The sequence below is a fragment of the Protopterus annectens genome, chromosome 1.part0 (assembly GCF_019279795.1).
Source record: "Protopterus annectens isolate FY-2018-M chromosome 1.part0, PAN1.0, whole genome shotgun sequence".
NCBI lineage: Eukaryota > Metazoa > Chordata > Ceratodontiformes > Protopteridae > Protopterus > Protopterus annectens.
In genome coordinates this window covers 1,859,957,411-1,859,980,002 of record NC_056725.1, presented here as the reverse complement: position 1 = coordinate 1,859,980,002, position 22,592 = coordinate 1,859,957,411, and the positions used below count along the sequence as shown (strand labels likewise).

At 38.1% G+C, this 22,592-nt stretch overlaps 1 protein-coding gene across 1 annotated transcript in view; it reads left to right on the top strand.

The window, feature by feature from the left end:
• Nucleotides 1–22,592, top strand: part of EGFLAM (EGF like, fibronectin type III and laminin G domains) — a 1,039,379-nt gene that overhangs the window by 938,440 nt on the left and 78,347 nt on the right. The window contains exon 12 of the mRNA XM_044069897.1: nt 2,913–2,996. Coding sequence (XP_043925832.1) covers nt 2,913–2,996 — 84 coding nt within the window. The remainder of the gene's footprint in view (nt 1–2,912; nt 2,997–22,592) is intronic.

The window sequence follows — 22,592 nt, the reverse complement described above, 5'->3', positions numbered from 1 at the left end:
AGAAATGCCTGACTGAAAAGGCCACTGGACAGAGGAAGAGCTTGTTTTGGTAATCCCATGTCCTGGTGAAGACTTGATGAGTTTTAAAGTCCAGCAGCTCGACTGCCTCCCAGTGAGCTGAGGCACTACTGGTGCAGTGTTACAGTTATTTATGCATTCACAATTTCACACATTACAGTTTGCATTGTAAAATTGAATAATGTTAACTTACATACCAAGAAAAGAGTAAAAATGCAAGTCAGCCGTCAGCTTAGTGCCTTGCTTTCACTTGTTTCTGAACGAACGAAGTTAGGATAATAATTTCCGTAATGGTGTAAACCAAAGAACTGTCTGCTACTGATGGTTTCTTGCTCTTTTCCCAGCATGAAAAGTGTGAGAAGAGAGCGAGAACCAATCAGTAGCCATCCAGCCCATCCACATCATGTACGTGACTGCGGACATGGCAGTCCAAGCCCCTTCCACTTCTATGCAGTTACAAACTGCACAGACTTCCAGGCATTACACTGATGCCTTCTCTCCTTATTCTGGACTGCTTTTACAGCAGTCCAGATTTACAGAAACTATTTTTTAGTTGGACTCACATCTAAGTAAGCGGCCAGCCAGCAGTATACACTAGTAGTATGCTGTATATATACAAATACAAAAAAATAAATATTTTATTTTTTAAAAATGTTCCTTTATTTTTTTTTCTTGCTGTGCGGGAGCTGCAGTCTGATGGGATGAGCCGCCACTGCCCAAACCTGATTTTAGTCGGTCCAGGCTGCCCAAGTTTGGACTCATGGAAGGTGCCCCGAAGACTTTGGAAGCTGTCCAGCTGTTGCATCTTATACATATATATATATATATATATATATATATATATATATATATATATATATATATATATATCTAAGGCTACTTTAACAGTGATCAAAGACAGAGCACTGAATGATGCCTGCAGCTACACCCCAGAACAGGTGTCTGATTGGTCCTTAATCAGGGGAGGATGGCTGACTGAGTATGTCATGCAAGAGAGATGTTGGTGTCACAGCACTCCTGGCAGGAAACACACTAAAAGGAACTACCCGGATCACTGGTTTGAGTCCAATAGGATCACAAAATTGCCATTTTGAATGCATGACAGGAAACCCCTCAGAGGATAAATGTATTAACACAGGAATGCATGTATAATTAAGGAAACATTCCAATGTGCTGTTGAAATAAATCTTGGAAATTTTACATGACAATTGTTGTGTGCTGTACTAAGCAATATACCTCTACTGTTCATTAACATCATAGAATAAAAAAGTAACACTAAGTGTTTAGCATTTGAATACCTGGGATTTAAGGATATTGATTCAGAAATTATGCCAATTCCAGCTACAGCTTATGTATATCTTGGTGACTTGCAGTGTGAAGCTAGTGTTACCCCTAATGTTTACCCCTGCAAGTCATACACATAGCATGCAGGTAAGTACAAGCATTCTGCATACTTAGTACTCCACTGCTCTGTACCATGAGTCATCACCATGGATCATGGTACTAAATGCGGGCACACAAAGAAATGCCTGTCTTTGTGAGTGGCACACAACTGTGCATAGTATACAAACCTCCTAAGCAGACCCCATGGACATTACACAATACATATTATGTGATACTGACATTCTAGTCACTGTGTTGCACTTTTGGCTTTGAAATGCAATATAGTACAACTGGGAGCAGATCTTTAATTAGGTACATGTCAGTCACATACATTATTAACTGTCTGATCCCTAATGCAGGATACTCAAGCATCATGCTTAAAAAGAAATACCATTCATTTAACATGACAGTAGAGCTAGGCTCGTTAACATATTGTGGTATCCGTGGCTGCTAAGATTCCAATTACTGTAAGTTCAGCAAAATTACTATCTGGGGGTGAGCAAGGTGTGGTTGTAATAACAGGGTTGCCTTCACCAGGGGAAGCACCAATGCTGATAGGGTTTTTCCTACCATGCAAATGATTTTTTGTTGTTTTTCACAGTAGAATTGATGTGAGGTGAGCAATGTTTCAGAAGGGGAGGGGTGTCACTGAGAAACACAACCCCATCAGATGGCATATGGCTGGATTCCCCTACGTTACATTAGTAGGAATAATCAGCATGCAAATGTGAACTGCATACAGTTGGGGTGGGGGACTCATTTGCATGTGCACTCTGTATGTGAAGTAATATGGCTACACAGTGGGGTAAGCCTGCATACAATATCTTATCCCATTGTGTACTTTGTCTACAACAATTCTACAGTATAGCAGCCCTACATCATGCGACACAATGTTTAAGAATAACGCCTTACGTTTACTGCTCTTCATAAGTTAAAATGTAAAGGGGAGAAAATATTATGTATGCGTGCTGAAGTAAATGCAGATATATGTGCATTGTTCATGTGGCTTCAGCAAGCAAATGTTGCAGGTTGTTTGCGCTGCTGCTCTGAGTACTTATCACACACTGGCAGTATAATATGTTGTGCAATGCACAGCAAGCATTACTACTAACAGTATACTTTCAGGTGGAAAGTTTGTAGTGTGATGGTGTTATAGATAAGTGCTCCTTTATGCTGATGTTCACAGTATGCTTTTAGGTGGAGAACACGTGCACTAATGTTACATATCAATTGTATGCTTTCAAGGTCTGAAGCTTCAAGGCGGCAAAGGAGACAAAACATAATAAGGGGCTTGAAGTGGTCACTGTTTTAGCTCAGAACAATTGTCAAGGGTTACAGATTTTTGCACTTTTTTCTCTCTGTTTAACCGCAAAACATCTAGTGAATATATGCTGCAGTTTTGGCAACTGGCTCTGTTGTATTGAAGTATTTGAAAACATAGTAAACCCTTTGTGACTTGAAGATATGGCTCATTTTTCCAGTTGTTTATAATTGCTGTGTTTCAATTACAGCTACAACTTGGGAAGTGGAATTGGTTCCATTGTGGTGAATGGGTCCTTTGATGATGGCAGATGGCACAGAGTTAAGGCAGTTCGGTAAGTTCTCCTTTTATTTGTCTGTTACTTTCCAGGACTATAACTTCAGATACAACAACAGGATGAGCTGGACACCATTGCTTAAGATAGAAAATTTATTTTCTACTCAACCTGGTACCATAGTGATCCTCACAATGGGTCCTACATACCAAACACTCACAGTGAACATGATGGGCTCTAAAATGAACCGTGTGGTACACCACTTATTACTTCCCTTCCCCTTGTCGCTTCTCCCCATGGCATCATTCTCTTTTTCCTATCTTCTACCATTCCTTTACCAATCTGCATATGCCCCCCTATCTCGACTCTGCAACACTGAGTCAAAGGACTTCCTGTATTCCTTGGTCGATCATACCTGCATCATAGTGCTGCAGCCATTAGCATTGCTGCTTCATAGTGCTTGGTTCTCTAATTCAGTTTCAGGCCGGTGTGCCTTTTTATAAACTGTCCATAGCTGTGAGTGCTGTGAGAACATGTGCTTAGGTTCATAGATGTTTACTATGTTAGTGACCACAAGAAAGTTTTTAAGCCTAGCCACGCATCCCAAATGTCTGACAATTTCTCATACCCCTGATAAGTGTAAGCAGGGGCTTGGGAGATGAACCACTTACAGGCTGCCTGTGTCCATTAGAGATTTTGTTGCCAAACTAGGGATGAATTTCCTGTTCCCCATCCAATTGTTCAAGTTACACTTGAATTGAGTTAGAGAGGAACTCTGCTTCACGTGGATGTGGAGCCTGTTCCAGAGAAGGTGTAGTCTCTGGGATACATAACTGTCTCTTCAACCGGTCCTATTTATATCACAGGTAAGGTTTAAGTCTTTAGAATGGGTAACTCTTGTGCCATTTTTTTCCAGATATGCCAGAGGTCCATCAGGGCAGGGTCTGATAATGCCTTGTATGTCAGGAATAAATCTCACCTCAAAAGCCTGTAGGAGGCAGAATATAGGAATAGGGTCTTGAGGCATTTTGCATATGAATTGTTACTTATGCCCTGCATTCTTTTAATGAGGAACTCTGTAGACGGTCAAATTGTTGGATCTGCCTGGTTAGGCACATACCAAAGGGCATTGTACTCATTGATAAATCTGATGAATGGCAAATAAAGTGGAACACTGACTTCCTTGGGCCTAGATGCTATATCTTTGTTTATAAGTTGCACAACATAGAATGATTTACTCACTACTGTAAACACATGATGGTCAAAGCCTAGATTACTGTCTATGTGTGTGTCCGCAAGCCCCTGACTACTGGGTCAAGTCCTTAGGAGTGTGCTGTCAATATGGTAGTTACCATGGGTGGATGACTTCCTGAAGTATACTATTATGCTTTTCATAGCATTTAGTTTTAGTCCATAGTGCTGACACTAGTTATTTGAACATGTCAGCCCTTCCTGGAGAACATTTGTGTCAGTGGGGGATTCTATCATAGCTCCTAATTTGCAATCATCTGCAAACTTAGTCAGCCAGAGGTCATTTATCTTGGCCTTGATTTCAGAGAAGTAAATGCCAAAAAGAAGCAGTCCCAGGACCGATCCCCGAGTTGCTCTGCTTGTGACTGGCCACTTTGTAGAGGTGGATTCCTCAGTTCTAACTTCCTGGGCCCTGTATGAGAGCCAGCTGTCTATCCACAGGGTGACATAAGAGTTTATACCAAATCTCTTGAGTTTGTCAACAATGCTGGAGTGGACTATTGTGTCTAATGCCTTGGCCAGGTAAAGGTATGCAGTGTGAACTGTTTTCCCTCATCCATTGCTTTAATATCTTCTCAAAGAAGTACACCAGGTTGAGTAGACATGACCTGCCCTTGACAAAACCAAATTAGGTTGTGTCCAGTGTCTGGAGGTTTTCTGTGTCATTATTTATAATTTCTGTGATAATTCTTTCCATGGCTTTGCATATGAAACTAGTGAGACTTGTGGGTCTGTAGTTTCCAAGGTCTGTAGATGGCCTACCTTTGTGTAGAGGAATTGCTGTTCCTGTTCTCCATTCGTGAGGCATGAAGCCTGTTTGGAGGCTACAACTAAATAGCAATTCCAGAGGGCCTGATAGGTCATGTTTCATGCTATATAGAAAGTCATTAATACAACAGATTTATGAAAAACATTATACAGACCAAAAAACCTTGGTCTGTTTGGAAAAAGAAGCAAATGAGGAAGTGTACATGGGAAAGAAAAAGAGAGATTTGATATGGTACAATATTTATGCAAAGGAGAAAGCCAAATTAATCAACACAAAAAAGGCAGCCCCAAAGATATCCAAAGAGAAATACAGGCAAAGGCATCCAGATATGGAAAATTTTCACAATAAAAAAATAAGATCACAAAGAGGGAATGCAGAATGGAAGATTGGTAAAGTAGAAGTTAAAAACATAGAAGATAAAGTTATGGAAGTGAAGGATTTAGTGTAGAACGTCTAACACAGGTTACATCACAGCATGATGGAACACGTTCCCAAAGTAAGGAGAAACAGGAGGATCAGGAGACATCTGAATAACAAATATGGACATGGGAATGAAAAAGAGATTTAATGTGGTGTAATATTTATGCAAAGGAGAAAGCAAAACTAATAAATACAAAAAGAGCAACACCAAAGATATTTGAAGAGAAATATAAGCAAATGCATCTGTACATGGAAAATTTTACAGTACACAAAAATAAGAAAACAAAGAGGAAAAGTAGAAAAGATGATTAGTAATGGAGAAGTTAAAGAAATACAAATTAAGGTTATGGATTACTTGTGGAATAAAGGATTTAGTGTAGAAAATCTAACTCAGAAAACGGCACAGCAGAATAGAGCAATGGATAGCCAAATTAAGGCAAAACCAGTGGAGCTGGAAACATCTGATCAGTTGCCATAGGAAACAAATACAAACTTTCAGTTGGAGTTGCACAGCAAGGGGAGGAACAAGAAACGGTGACAACTCTGATGCAGCCAATGTTGTGGGGTGATAGGCTGGTGAGTTCTCATATGAAAGTGCAATGGCCCACAGGATGAAACCAAAGGGTATGTGGTACAGGAAGATGCTGTGGAACTGTCTGTAGAATGCTCACAGGAAATGGTGAACAAAGAATATGCCCCCAGTGTAGAAAAAAATGATCTATGAAAAGAGTTGCTTGATTTAGTAGAGATGGACCTACATATTAAGATCAATGAAAGAAACAGAATACAGAAAGTCAATAAAATCCAAAAAGTTATAAGCTCAATAAAACAAATGAACACAGTAGTTAGGACTGTACATAGGGATTCACTGAATATAACAGAAGTAAGTAGGTTGTATTACTGTGCAGCTAAATAAATAACAGATAAATTCCTACCACAAGAACACAGGCTAGTGAGGGAAAGGAAGGGGAGAAATCAAATACCATCATGGAAGTATCGAATAGAGACAACTATAAAGCAGTTAAGACAAGAAGTGTCACTGTTAGAAGAGCATAGAAAGGAGTACAGATCAACAAAAATACTTAGAAAGATAGATGTGATTAAAGCAACGTGCAGTATCAGAACAGATCAGGAGTTATCATGCACTATTGCAAATAATAAACTAAAAATATCAGCACAGGCAGAAAAACTTAGAAGATACACAGATAAATATAAAGGAAAAGTATAAAACACGCAGTTTATTGATGACCTAAAAAAGTTTTACACAGAATTGGGAAACAAGGCAAAAGGAATTGAAACAACACCAAAAAATAGAAAATAGTAGATACATTTTGGCGAAATATGTGTGAAGACCCTGTGGAACATAACAAAGATGCTAAATGGATTGAAGAAGTAAAAGAAATAATAATAAGTTCAAATGTACAGGATATGCAATGGGATGAAGTAACGGCCTGAAAAACTGAAACAAATTTAAGAAAAGATCCTAAATGGAAAACCCCAGGCCCAGATGCAGTACCTAACTTCTGGTTAAAAGTATTAACATCTTTACATGAAGATTTAGTCATAAGTCAGAACTATTTATATGTGCACCATGAACAGACACCAAGCTGGCTAGCAACAGCAAAACCAGTACTCCTGATTAAGAGTGAACCTGCAAGCCATCCTAAAAACTATACAGCAATAACTTGCCTTTTGATGATTAAACTGTACACTGGAATTGTTGCTGACAGAGTTTATTATCATTTGGAAGAAAACTAAATCATGGCAATAGAACAAAAAGGTAATAAAAGAGTCATATGGAACAAAGGATCATTTGATGTTAAATAAAGTCATAATGGAGAACTGCAAAAAGGGGAAGAATCTAAGCAAGGCATGAATAGACTACAAAAAAAAACATTTGACAGTATCTCACATTCATATATAAAAGAGAGCTTTAAAATGTATAACATACACTCTACACTAATTGATTACATTACAGCGACCATTAAACAGTGGCAAACCACTTTATAGCTAAGCCATGATGAAGAACAAATTATTATTCCAGGGATAACATTTCAAAGGGGGATATTCCAGGGTGACTGTCTCACTGCTGCTCTTTTGTCTTACTCATAACCCATTAAGCTGTCTACTTAACAGATTAGGTCATGGCTATAATTTGGCTCCCAGAAAACAACAAAGTGTAAAGTCTTCTCATCTTCTTTTTGTAGTTGATTTAAAATTGTATAGTTCATCAGATGAGGAACTGAAAGCACAACTGCAAGTGGTTAACACTTTCAGATGATATAAGAATTTAATTTGGTCTTGATAAATCAGCAAAAGCAACCTTTAAAGCAGGAAAGCTGTAGCAGCAAGAAAACATCAGTTTGGGACAAGGATGTGCTGTAAAAGAACTTGACCAAGAGGGAGTGTATACATATCTGGGAATTTATGAAGGATCAACAATAAATCATGAACAAATGCAAATAAAACTCAGTAAGGACTATTTTAGAAGACTTAAATTAATACTAAAACAGCATTGATATCCAGAAACAAATTCCAAGCTATAAACCAATTTTTCTTCCTGTCCTAACTTACACTTTTAGAGTGATTGACTGGCCCCAAAAGGTGTTTGATAGTTTGGACAGGTAACCAAGAAGGATGCTTCATACTCATCAAATGATTTATAAAAATCACTGCATATCAAAACTATATATTCTCTGTTCTGAAGGAGGTATGGGCCTCCTTGAACTGACTACATGTACAGATCTGCAACAGTGGGACTGCATGCGTATCTGCTGACCTCACAAGACCCAAATGTAGTGAAAGTTTTGAAACATGAGGCGAATAAGTCTAAGATGACTTCCCTGCTTAGTTTAGCAGAAGCATATTGGCATCAAGTGGGAATGAAAATCAAACCAGAAGTAAATAAAAATCGGGCAGCAACTCAATGTGCCAAAAAAACAAAAGAAAGAATATAAGGGGAAGGATCAGAAAAGAAGGCAACAATTGCAGAAAATGCATAAATAATAGTTGTAAGTATAGAAAAATCTTGGAACAACCTCATGTTGATCAGGACCGGACACAGGAATGGCGTACCTCTCAACCTGGAAACATCAAAAACCTGGACAAAGGCCCATGAAAACAGGTACAATTCTGTACGCTTATTAGTGTAAAATCTGCATGCATAATTATGTAACCCCGCCCACTCCAACAGAATTGTGGGATACCAACATTCAAACTCAAATTGAAGAACAGACAAAATATTAAACACAAAATATAACCAGAACAATAGTGTTTTATTTATATTAATATTTGAACATATGTAAAACTAAAATACAAAATTATTTTGTAAAAATATAATTAACTGCTTCTACACTAATATTAAATAACACAACATGACACAACCAGAGCAAAACCATTTATGTTAACATGAACATATATAAAACTACATATCTGTTTCTTTCTTTCTACATATCTATCTAGAGAAAGATACATAAACTCTGCAGTTGATTGTGGATAAAGAAAAACAAAAGTGCAAACTCTTGGAATCACTGCCAAGCAGCACACACCCACACATAGAAAATGAAAAAAAGGAAAATGCTAAAGTGAGATTCATGACTGAAATCATCATTTTTGTTTGAAAGGAATGAATGAAGCAGTATTTATTTCAATTTCAGTAATGCAGCAGTACTAAAAGAGAATATTAACTGCAGCTGTTACATCAAAAATGACACAGTAAGACCAGTGTACTACATAATATGTAGACAGGAAACAGCAAGAATTCAGACTGCAGTACACAGCTTCAGAAATTCCAGGACAGGTACAGCATGAGCATACACCACCTGTCTGGGCTCACTACCATGCACCAGTAGTATTACTGTAGACAGAACAAGTGACTCACCTGCTGTAGCCTGGGATCACATGGCCTGTCCCCACAGTGGTGCATGAGAGACAGCCTATGGTGGGCACACTGACCTGCGTCTGAACAAGCAATATCTATTGTCATCCAATAATCAATTCTAATATTACCTCTGCTAAGGAATGATCAAATCATACCACCCAATAAATGAATCAATCTTCCCCAGCAAGATTCGGCGTATAGAAAATGTTACCTTCCATGAGAAACGCATTTTTGCAAAAGGTAAAAAGTACTGATTACGCACTGTTGACAAAATCTTTCCAAAATGTTTACGTCTTACAGCTTTACCCCTTACATATCCTACTGTTCAGTAGAAGTATTGCTGAAGGATGTGAACTACGGTTTAAAAAAAAAAATAATCAAACCTTTACATAAAGAAGGGGATCCAACCTCAATCCATAACTGTCGTCTTGTAGTGGCACTTGCTTGTTGCAAATGTGCTTGAAAAAGCAGTGTGTAAAGCAGACCCTAACATATCTGCTTTCCAACAATCTTCTCTAAGATAGATAACATGGGTTTTGTCCTAAGCAGTGTTGATATGGTACTTCCAAATGTCACAAACTGTATATATTTGGAAAATAATTAATCCAAAGTTGTTTTTGTCTTTTTGGACAATGCCCTTCTCATTTCACATCCTCTTAACATGGGCATCAAATTCCCAGCAGTGAATGTTTTAAACTTACCTAACAGAATCTAATACAACTTGAAATAAACTAACACAATCAAATAATATCAACCAACAGAAATAAGTGTCCAGGAACCTTAAACAGCTAAAATATACATTACTCCAACAGTCATGTTCTCTGTACCTTCCTTAGTCCTCCTTCCTGAACTAATTTACTGTTGCTGAATAATTATAAACCTTTAAAAACATATGTTCCATGTATTCCAAGCACCTTGCCATAAAATAATCAGACTTGTTTTAAACTGACTTTCTCTACACGTCATCGTAGCATCCAAAGAGCAAACAAAAGGTTATCTTTAAACAGATTAACATTTCCCCATATTATACAAGCACATAAAACACTTCCTAAATAAATGCCTAGCTGTTACCATGTTGGTCACATATAAAGTGAGTAATCATCATTAAATTCATTGGATACTATTTAGTTACATGTCCAGCAATCCAGCAGTAGATTTGGGGATGTAATACATTCAGCTCTTGTGTTTAAAACTTCAAAACACTTCATCTGACAGCACACATCTACTCATACAACCTTCCTGTTGTGTCACTGTCAATTATATACGTGCCGCTCACATATCTAACAGAAACAGAATGCAGAGATTGTTCCTGTTTTTTTCCTTGCTTATCCAGTGTCATTACACAAATTAGACTCCTGCACATTTTGATATAAGATCAAGATGGCCACAGTTGCAGTTTGCAGATAATAATAATCTTTAATTGCTGCTATGATACCCAACGTGATAATTAAAAGGTTCAGCACTGCAGAAACATTCTGGTATAGTTCATCACTTATTTTGTGGAGGTTTTCTGCATAAGTAAGTATTATTAAGCAGCAAAGTGATAGCAAATTGCAATGCAGGAATCCAAGCTACAGAAGTCTCTCGTTATAGCTTACAGTCATATACGCGCTGTAAGTAACCCGTTCACGTCACAGAAAACACTATTTTATCTAACAAACGGCACAGCTGAAACGGCTCAAATGAACTTTTATTAACAAGACAACGAACACTAAAAAATAACAAAATGAGCGCTTTCGTCTGATAATCATCAAACTTTTTCAGATCATCAGACATTATCAGACAAAAGCACTCATTTTGTTATTTTTTAGTGTTTGTTGGATATTTTATAGTTTGGTCTTTTTTGTGCACTTTTCAGAATACACTATTTTTCTGGCTCTTTTTTCATGCTTAGCCTGTACCATTAGGGCCATTGTACAAGTTATACTGGCTGTTTTTTTTATGCTGTCTGTTACTTTATCTCACTGTGTTGGTTAGCAACATACCAGAGATTTGGAAGAAGCTGTTTTAACATTTTTAAATTGTTTTTACTTACCTGGAGGAGGTTGAGCTGCCAGAGAACCGAGAGGGAGACTAATTTTTCTTCTCATCTGATTTTTGTGGAGTGCGAGCAGGGACAGACAGTCGTAGGTGCTGGGTGGTCTCACTGGACTGTTGGAATCTGCTGCAGAAGAAGTTGAAGAGAGAAGCTAATTATGCGTCTCCTCTCTGACTGCTGCTGCTGTTGCTGCCTGCCTGCTGGTACGGTATTCCACTTTACAACAGTTCAATTCAGTTGTTTGACCATGAAAGAGACTGATAGGCTGCAGTACTGTCTGCCTCATGACGCTGACGATGCAGCTGATGTCATTAGACATGCCCCTGCTAGTTTGATGATACGTTGGCTAGCAATGCATGGTAATGTCAGCCATAACTTTGAAGTCATATTATAAATAAAAAATAAATTAAAAAAAAATTGGAAATTAAAGGGGCCACTCGGGAATTTGTGGCACCCCATTATTTTGCCCTCAAAACTGATAAATACCTAGGGATTTGGTATGGTTGAGAGGCATGAGGAGAGTTGAATTTAAACCAAAAGACAAAAGTTTAATATTGGCGGCCCAAGATAATGGACGGCGTACATGTTAATTTACAAAGTCCATTGAACATGTCAGAGAAACAGACAAATGTAGGTTTTGTAAAACAGAAATGGAAACAGTTGCACATCTTGTTGCTGATTGTGATATACTACTGGCAGAAGGACTGTATACTGAAAGGCATTTTAACGTGGCAAGACTGTTGTAATGAGGATTGTGCAAACATTATAATATTGAAGTAGCTGAAAAGCACTGGAAACATGAGCCACAAAGCAATATAGAAAATGATGAAGTTTATATCACATGGGACCATCCATTGCCAACAGTTTGAAAAGTAGATGCAAGAAAACTAGACATATTAGTCCATGAAAAGAAGACAAAAGTAGCATTGATTAATGAAATTGCTACACCCAGTGACTACAATGTTTTACATACAGAGAGACACAAAGTCATAAAATACCAGGATTTCTAGGCAGAAAAGATGGCAATATGGAAGAAAGATACCCAGACAGTTCCAGTAGTAGTAGGCGCAATGGGTCTTATGAAAAAGAATTTACAATAATACATAGATATGTTACCGATACATGTAACTCCATATGAATTACAGAATGAGTCATTACTGGGCACATTGCAGGTGCTGTGAAGAGCATTTCTGGCTAACATCTGTGGTGGTGGTGCTGCAGTAGCGTTGTCGCCTAACAGTAAGATGTTGTCCTGTTCGATTCTCAGCTAGACCGTGTTCTGTGTGGAGACATGCGTGAACGGGCGTACCTTTGTTGAAGGTTGTGCGTCAGGGCCAGCAACTTGGCACGTAAAAATCTACTGCCAGTCATTAGCAGACCGGAGTTCCACTGTGGCGACCCCTAACTGGGAAAAGCCAAAAGACATAACAACAACAACAACATCAAAGACTGAATCAATACTAATTTCATGAACTTTAATCATATTTTGACTTAGAAATGGGGTCCATTCCAGTCATGGTATTAGAAACCCAAAAGATTTGGAGAAATTAAAAAAAGTCATATGGAAAAAAGGATCATAGGAAGTCATAGGATCATAGGAAGTTACTAGGCTATTGGCCCTGAGGCCCTTATAAGCCTAGCCAAGAGTTTAGCCCATGTTTAGAAGAGTCAGCACCCAAAGCCCCTGTCAAGCATGGACACAGGTGGAATCCCAGGGGTGTATTTTCTGTTTCCCATCCAGTTATCCAGGTTGCACTTAAAAAGGGATAATGAGGTACTCTGTTTGACATGGAGAGGGAGTCTGTTCCACAGATGGGGGAGTCTCTGAGATACAAATCTGTCCCACCTACAAGTTCTACTGCTATCACAGACCAGGTTGAGGTTGCATGTATGGGTTACTCAAGTGGAGCTTGACTTACGGATATGCAGTAGTCCCATCAAGGCAGGGCCTGAGATTGCTTTGTATGCCAGGCAGACATCATCTCTGAGGAGTCTGTATGAAACTGAGCAGAGGTACAGGGCTTTTAGCCTATGTGCATATGGTAGATGTTTGAGGTCCTGGATTCTCCTGGTGAGGAGCCTCTGTGGTCTCTCCAGCTGCTGCATGTGCTTTGCAAGGTACATGCCAAAGGGGCATTGTACTCAGTAACTGGCCTTATAAGGGAGGACTACATGGATGTTATGACCTCTTTGTCCCTGGATAAGATACCCTTACTTATGAGGTGGGCCATGTAGAAAGCTTTCCATACAACGGAAGCAACATGGTGGTCAAAAGTCAGGTTGCTATCAACCTGGGTGCCTAAATCCCTCACTACTGATTGCGTACTTAGGACATTGTTATTAATGTGATAATATGTGGGGACATTACTCTTCCCCAAAGGGGATGATGATACATTTTTTGGCATTCAGCTTGAGACCATGTTTCTTGCACCAGTCATTTGTTTGGGTGAGACCCCCTTGGAGGACATCCACATCACTTGGGGAACTGATGACCCTACCCTGCTTGCAGTCATCTGCAAACTTGGTCAACCATAGCCCACTGGTTTTGGCCTGCACCTCAGAGAAGTATATCCCCAATAACAGAGGCCCCAGGACTGATCCCTACGGTACGCCACTTGTTGCAGGTCTACTGCTTGAGGTGGCTGCCCCTATTTTTATTAGGTGGGTTCTATCAGTGAGCCAGTTTGCTACCCATCTGGTAACATATGTATTAATACCTAGTTGAGAGAATTTATCTGTTATGCCGAAGTGGGGAATAGTGTCGAAGGCTTTGGCCAGGTCAAGGTAGGCAGTGTGCACCGTCTTCCCCTCATCCATGGCTTTGGTGATGGTCTCAAAGAAGTCAACAAGATTTAACAGACATGATTACCCCTTGACAAAGCCAAACTGTGGGGGGTCGAGTGTTTGGAGGTTGCCAATGCCCATGTTAATGAGGTCCATGATAATCAGTTCCATGGCCTTGCAGATCAGGCTAGTTAGGCTGATGGGTCTATAATTTTCCAGATCGGTGGATGCTCCACTTTTGTGTAAAGGGATGACAGTGACTGTCTTCCACTTGGCTGGCACAAAGCCGGTACTCAGGCTTTGGTTGAATAGGGAGCCTAATAGTGCTGCAAGTTCATGCCTGAGTTTATGTTGGATGCAGCCTGAGATTTTATCGGGTCCCATGGAAAATATATTTTTTGCCTTTGAGAGGGCAGTGATGAACTGTTCCCTAGAGATAAGGGGTGGGGAGCAGGTACTGGGGATGTACTGATTTATTGATGGGGGGACAGAGGGGTGAAGTTTTCACTGAATCTGTCAGCCAGTAGATTGGCTATATCTACCGCATTTGTGTATGTGGTGTCCTTGACTACCAGTTCTGAACAGATCTGGGTGCCTCCTTTGCGATTGGGTACATATGTGAAGAAGGCCTTATGATTGTCTCTAGTAGATGTAGCCAATTTGGACTTGAAGTTGGCTTTAGATGATTTCACTAGTGCTCTTATTTGCTTGTTCAGGCTAAGAACAGATTGCTTCCAATTGGGCACCTGCTCCTTCTGGTCCTGGACAGCAATTTATTTCCTTTTGTTATATAGTTTATTTATTGCAAATGTCCACCAGACCAATTTACTCTTCCTTGCGGAGGATAATTTTTTCCTGTCAGGTATTCCTGAATCCATGCATCTATATAAATGCTCATATAGTACTTTGGTGTAGATTTGGACATTGGTTCCAGTTCCTACAGAGGGAGAGGGGGCTGTAAAGCTGTTTATACCATCCCTCAGGAGATTGTAATCAACTTTGGAGAAGTTTTTTTGTTTGACCCTAGCTAGAGGGGTGGGTCAGGGGAGATAGTGACTTCAAAAGTGACTGCTTTATGGTCGGATCTTACCAGGGAAAATGATACTGCAGAGATGCTACACTGGCTACTCATGTTGGTTAATACCAAGTTCACGATATTATCACCTCTTCTGGGGGCATCGATTAGCTGTTCCAAGGCATTTGCATTGATAACATTGAGGAATCTCTGGGCATTTGTGTTCTAGCATGAGTAGTTTTTCCAATCTATGGATGGGCAATTAAAGTTGCCCAGGATCAGGGTAAAGGGTTGAATCTTGATAGATTTGAAGAGGTCCAGATACGTGGAGTGGGCATCTTGAATCAAATTTGGGGGCCTGTAGCTAGCTATGATTTGAATACGGGTCTTGTCAATAGTTAAATGCACCTGGAGTGTCTCCTGTACATCATACTGTTTGATCAGCCTGGAGGTGTGTGTCCTTAATATATATTGAAACTCCACCTCCTTTGGCTTTGCTGCCCACAGTTTGGGGTCTGAATGTATGATAGGATGAGTAACCAGTTAAGGCTGGGGTGCTCTCCGCAGCTTTCAACCAGGTTTCTGTGACTGCACAAATGTCAGCATCTTCCAGGGTTAAGAATGCTTGCAGTGAGTGCAGTTTCATGTTTAGACTTCTAGTGTTTAGCAACATGACCTTTAATTTGCATTTTGTTGAAATTTTTATGTTGGTAGTATCGACCTCATGACTTTTCCCAAAAAAGGCACTATGGGGGAGGCAAGGGCCTTTGCCAGCAGCCTGAAACCCAAGTGAGACAGATGCAGGCCATCTCTAGAAAAGCATCATGGTCTGTCGATCATATCTTCCCAGGCTGTCAGGTACTGGATCCCCCTGGAATGACACCAGAAACTAAGCCAATTGTTAAAGTCAATCATTTTCTGTTTGTATTGTGCATCATTCTGGGTGATGGTAGAATCCTGCTTAAGATAGGGACAAACCTGCATGGGACACATATTCAGCGAGCTCAATCATGTAATGTTAAATAAAGTCATAATGGAGAACTGCAAAAAGGGGAAGAATCTAAGAAAGGCATGGATAGACTGCAAAAAAGATTTGACAGTATACCACATTCATGGATAAAAGACTGATTAAAATGTATAAGAAACACCCTGCATTGATCAATTACATTACAGCAATCATGAAACAGTGGCAAGCCACTCTGCAATTAAGCCACGATAAAGGACAAATTATTACTCCAGGGATAAAAATTCTAAGGGGAGTACTCCAGAGTTACTCTCTGTCACCGCTCCTCTTTTATCTTGCCCTTAACCCATTAAGCTGTCTACTTAACAGATTAGGTCATGGCTACAGTTTGGCTCCCAGAAAACAACAAAGTGTAAGGACTTTTCATCTTTTTGTAGATGATTTAAAACAGTATAGTTCATCAGATGAGGAACACTGCAAGTGGACAAAATCTTTTCAGATGATATAAGAATCTCGTTTGGTCTTGATAAATGTGCAAAAGCAACCTTTAAAGCAGGAATGCTGCAGCACCAAGAAAACATCAATTTGGGACAGGAATGTGATATAAAAGAACTTGAGCAAGAGAGAGTGTATAAATATTTGGGAATTGTTGAAGGATCAACAATAAAACATGAACAAATGTGAATAAAACTTAATAAGGAATATTTTAGAAGACTTAAATTAATACTGAAAACAGCAAAGACATCTAGGAACAAAGTCCAAGCTATAAACCAATTTGCTCTTCCTGTCCTAACTGATAGTTTTGGAGTGATTGACTGTCCTCAAAAGGTGTTGGCTAGGTTGGACAGGAAAACAAGAAGGATGCTTTATGATTATCAAATGATTTATAAAAATCAGTGCATACCAAGACTATATATTCCCCACTCTAAAGGAGGTATAGGCCTCCTCAAAACTGATTACATGTAGGACTGCATACATATCTGCTGACCTCACAAGACCCAAACATAGTGAAAGTTTTGAAACTTAAGGAGAATAAGTCTAAGATGACTTCCCTGCTTAGTTTAGCAGAAGCATATTGGTATCAAGCAGGAATGGAAATCAAACCAGAAGTAAATAAAAATCGGGCAACAACTGAATGTGCCAAAAATAAAAGAAAGAATATAAGGTAAAGGATTAGATGTGAAGGTAAATAATGTGGAAAATGCATAAATATAGTTATAAGTAAAGAAAACTCATGGAACAACCTCAAGAACATTTTCAGCATCACCTCCTTATTAACAGGTTTGATAGCATCAATAATATAAAAATGAAGTGCTTTTTTATTTTTTTTTAATTGAGTGACAATGGTAATAAATTCTAATATCGGACTGGCGTGTCACAGCCACGTAAACAATGTTATTAGTATTACAATTACAATATTTGGCAGCATATACATTTTTAGCAGTACAATTACAACATGTGGGAACATATACAATATTATTAGTAGCAAAATTACAACATTTGGGAAAAGATTGACTCCTTTCGATATTGATGCGATAAAAGGGGGGGTCAATGACTATAAATTTACATTGGCTACAGTGGTTACATGAAAGACTTCCTGTACTTCTCAAACTGCCTGTATTTTATTTTTGGAATCTCTCTCAAAACTTTCTTTGAAACTTCTACTCTTTTTGACTTAAACATGTGTATCACCTACTAATTCTTTAACCAAGAAATCATCCCCTAAGATACACTTGTTGTTGTAAATAATATTCTTAATTTCTGGTGTATCTGGGGTATAACTAAGTACCACCCCCATTGTATAATCTTTATTATAATTTTTTTTCTTACTAAATAATACTCCAACTTCAGTGAAGGCTTGGTATTTGTTTGTTTATTCTTTTCTCTTTTGCTTCTTCCTTACATTTATTGACCATTGGCACAGGATATCCCCTCTGCAAAAATTTGGCAATGAGAGATAAGAGTTTACTGTCCAAATAATCCTGAGTGGTACATATGATCACTCTTATTATTTGTCCCTTTTTTACATTCGCCTTTAGGTAAGTGGGACACATGCTGTCAAAACGCAAATAGCTATTACTAGCTAACTCTTTCCTAATACACCGCTCATCTTCTAAACCTTTTGTAGCATTATCATGCCACACATACTTGAAGTGAACATAAATTAAAAAAAACTTGTATTATTAAGATATCTTTGGAGGTCTTGTAACATATTTAAACATAGACCACACAGAAAGGACATCAATAAAGCAAAAGTATTTTTTGCAACAGCTTTGAAAATATTTCATTATGATAAAATTCTTCCAGTATCCCAACATTATACTTGCATAACTGGGGGCCACTGTTACCCCAATAGCCACACCTCATATTTGGTGGTAATATTTATTTTTGTATAAAAATAATTGTGGTTTAAAAAATAACTCCAAACACAAGCTCAAAAAATCAATTTATGTGACAGTAAACTTATTGTAGTTCAATAAGATATTCTTTGAACCAGTCAGTTCCTAAATCTGTCAGGATAACAGTATAAAGACCAGGAATGTCTGCTGTAACTAACAGATCATAAATATCAAATTCAGTGCTATTAAACTTCTGCATACAATCAGCTGGATTCAAAAGGAAGAAAGGAAAGATTTAATTTCTTTAACTAGGGACTTCAATTTGTGTTCCAGACATATTTCTGTCTTAGATGCTGCTGCTGATACATATAGTTGTAAAAGGAGGACATGAGTATCTATGAGGTTTGGGTATATCAAAAATTACTACAATCTACAGAAAAGGTACACTCAGTAAATATTTGAGTTTTTTGTCAATCAACTCTGTCTCATAGAGCCATGTCAAAAATGAATCTATATGTCCATAACCCATATTAATAATATCCTAATGAACGTATTTGTAAAAAGTTAATCACTTAACAATTCAAGCATTTTATTATCATATGCCTCAATAACCATTATTATAATTGCACTCCCTTATCAGCTTTCATAATTCGAATGGAACTGTGCATCGACAAGCTTCCATCCTTTGTTAAAATCCATCTGAAATTGAATTTTTTATTTTTACTCTTTTATTCCTCAGCGCTGACATTTATCATATCCCTGCTGAACAGCTGTTCATCCTCTCAAATTTCCCATTAGATCTCTACTATTCTATAACCTTGTCCCTTTCCTACTGCCTGAGCCAAAAGTTATGAAAACTAATGCTTTCTTTCACAGTATTGCTGGTTGTTGCCACTTGCAACACCTCCAAGAAAATTACAGTGCTGGCTGTTGTTGTGCAGTTCATGTCTAGTACTTGGGTTTTTCCTGATGGCTCTTCTATGGGCCCTTCTGAAAGATCACCAATGCCAACATGGACCCCTACATGTGGGCCCACCTGCATTTTCTGATATTTTTTAATTACTTTTCCTGTTCTAAATAACATTAATCCAGGAAGCTCCACAAAGCTTATTTTCTTACCCCTGCTGTCCTAACTAATTAATCTAGAACTGGAATCCTTACTGCTTGTATTCCACCTATTTTCCCCTACTTGACCTTTCTCGCTTCTCCCCTTCTCCATGTTGGACAACTCTTCTGTGATATGCAGTCATCTAATGCAAAAGTTTCAAAACAATGTATCCATAATTGTGTTAAGAAACAAATCTCCAAATCTGTACATAGGTACAAAATTATACAACTGGATTGGTGATGTGTAGAGTTATTATTATCATAACACATAACAGACATGTTACATTTCACTATATCAGATACAAAACATTTTTCATTTATGCTTAAAGTCAGGTAGGGCTTCTCTTTTTCTACAATGAGCCATTAGTAAGAAGAACGCAAGAAGCAGAACCTGTCACCAAGCTGTCATCTGCAAATTTAGCAAATTGGGAAAAGGAAACATAACAACATAGTGATGGCATTCTTTCAATCCCCAAAGGATTATATGCCATAATGAACCATTGTATGCATGCGCTTCACAGCGAACAAAAGTAAATAGACTATATACCGAGGAAGGCATACAGCCTTTGTCCATAATATTTAACTACATTTGATTCATTTTTATATTACTAACAAAATATGCAGTTCAAAAAACTCACCAGACTACCCTTTTTTTACTTTACTGCAATGAGTACTCATTTTCCCATCCTCCCAGCTAAAACAGGACTCTTTTTTACTTATGTACAACAAGCATTCCAGTTTCTACTTGTGACACCAATAGTAGTCCTAATTATAGTTTAATTTTCTTACTCAGCATGTATTCAGTTGTTGGGGGTTCCTGGAGAACTTGCAGTTTTTAAAATTGTTTCTTCTTGAAAAGTCTGTGGACACATGTATCTTTGCATCTCTCTTTACTTGGGCATTTGACAGAACAAGTCAATCAGTAACATCCTTCAAAAACGATCTTACTATCTGCCATTCACTGTGCCAACAATTATTAGGAATGTATTTTGTATTGGGTAGAACTGTTCATCTTAGACTGCATATTTCTTAACTGCATACCATTGAAACTCATAAGAATGATTTTTGAAAATCATACACGATGGTCCAAAAGCAAAGCACTTTATTACGTTTCAGAAAATAAGGCTTTCTGATACTAGAGTCTATACAATCAGAGAGTATTTAATTATGGCATCTACCCTGTTATAACTCTGACTTTATGAAGAAAATCAGTAACTCTAGGAGGAGCAAAGACAAATATAAAGACTATAATATAAATATAGAGGACTATGCCTGAATCATGGCAGCTGAGAGGTACGACTCACATTAGTATTTTGCTGTCAAATGAACAGTTTTATAGCTTTCTATTAAGAAAGTTCATATCATGTATAATAATACACTTTTTTGTTTAAAACTTTACAAATTTTGTGTCTCACTGTATTAAGACACTTGTCACAACATCCTTTAACAATAATTTTGCCGTCTTACTTCAACTGTACAACAGAAAGCATGTTACTGTGGTCCTTAAAAGCATGAGGGGATGCATCAGATGAAACTGCTCACCTCTATTTTTGCCACCAGGTGTATAGTTTTGTACCTTGTTGCATCACCTTGATGAGTGATAGCTCTGACACATAAAAGCCACTGTTACATTTTGTATATGCCATTGTAAAGGTTGCTTGAGAAGTTTACACTTACTTAAAATTATTGTGTGTATTTTATTTTTGGTGGCAGTCCATTTTTAGTGCAATTTGTCATCTCAGGTTACAGTTAATACAATAGATAATTCAGAGTATGACTAAGCTTTTGAATATTTTTTTTGCTGGCCCTCAAATGATTGAACTGAACCTTGTGCAGCCCTCTGTAAATGCCCTCGGGCAGATAGCCTAGTATGAACCTATGAACCTATGAACCTAAGTCATTTGTGTATGACTGAGACTTGTGAATAGACATTACCATCATGGCTAATGAGTCATGAGACTATTACATACTAGTATTATGATACTACAGAGCCTCCTATCAGATTAAACTTTTTTTAAGTGCATTTATGTACAACCTTAGCATCAATGTGAGTTTCACAATCAGTCTACCATAAAGAATACAATAGTGAATTTATTTTTAAAGTACGATACTCTTATTTGCAAGACATATGGATTGCAACAGATAGACTTTTGGTAAGTTCCAGATGATATCTTTCATTTGCTGACACACATGTAGCTGAAAACTGATTCATTTGTGATTTCATTACTGTCTTTACAGTTTCTTAGTTAATATATTCATCTGAATTTTGAGTATGAGTATTTGCTGTGCTAGTTTCAGTGACTGCTATTTCTGATGTGGTCCTAATATGAAGGATAAACTCACTAAACATGCCATTTAATTGAGTTTACCCCCTGCAAATCCCATCAGTATTGAATTGTCCCATTGTGTGTGTGTGTGTGTGTGTGTGTGTGTGTGTGTGTGTGTGTGTGTGTGTGTGTGTGTGTGTGTGTGTGTGTGTGTGCCATAGGGTCAAACTACTTTGGGAAAAAAAGAGTGCAAACTTGATAAAAAGTTCCATGACTATGCCTTGATAATTAGAACTGTTCCTGCAGTTTAATTGGTACAGATATATGTCATCTCCCACTAGTGATGTACAATCTCTGGTTCAAGTGCTACTTAATCTTGTGCGTGTGGATCTGCATCTTCTGCCCAAAGTTTTGATCCAATATTATTCAAACCCTTTCTCCTGCCAGTCTTCTCTGCTGAAATTCTCTAGCTGCATCCTACTTTCTTATCTTAGAATGAAAATAACGTGGCAAGCTTTGTTCCGCTCCTTCTCCCCATCAGTAGCTGAGAGAATAACACATCCTTTAGCCTATAATGGCATGTTCCTCTACTACATTAATGCTAATTAACAATCATTTTGACTTTTGACTTCAAGAAGCACATGCCTTGAGAATATACTTAAAAGTTTGAATAATACTCTTACCTTGGCCATTAGGCTGTGTGTACCTTAAATTTGACATAACACAGTCACATTTTAAGCTTTAAATTTTCTGAACTCCTCTTGTATTCAATGTGGACCATTACCTGAGTGACTTTTCCACTATGGCATGCCTTGCAAATAC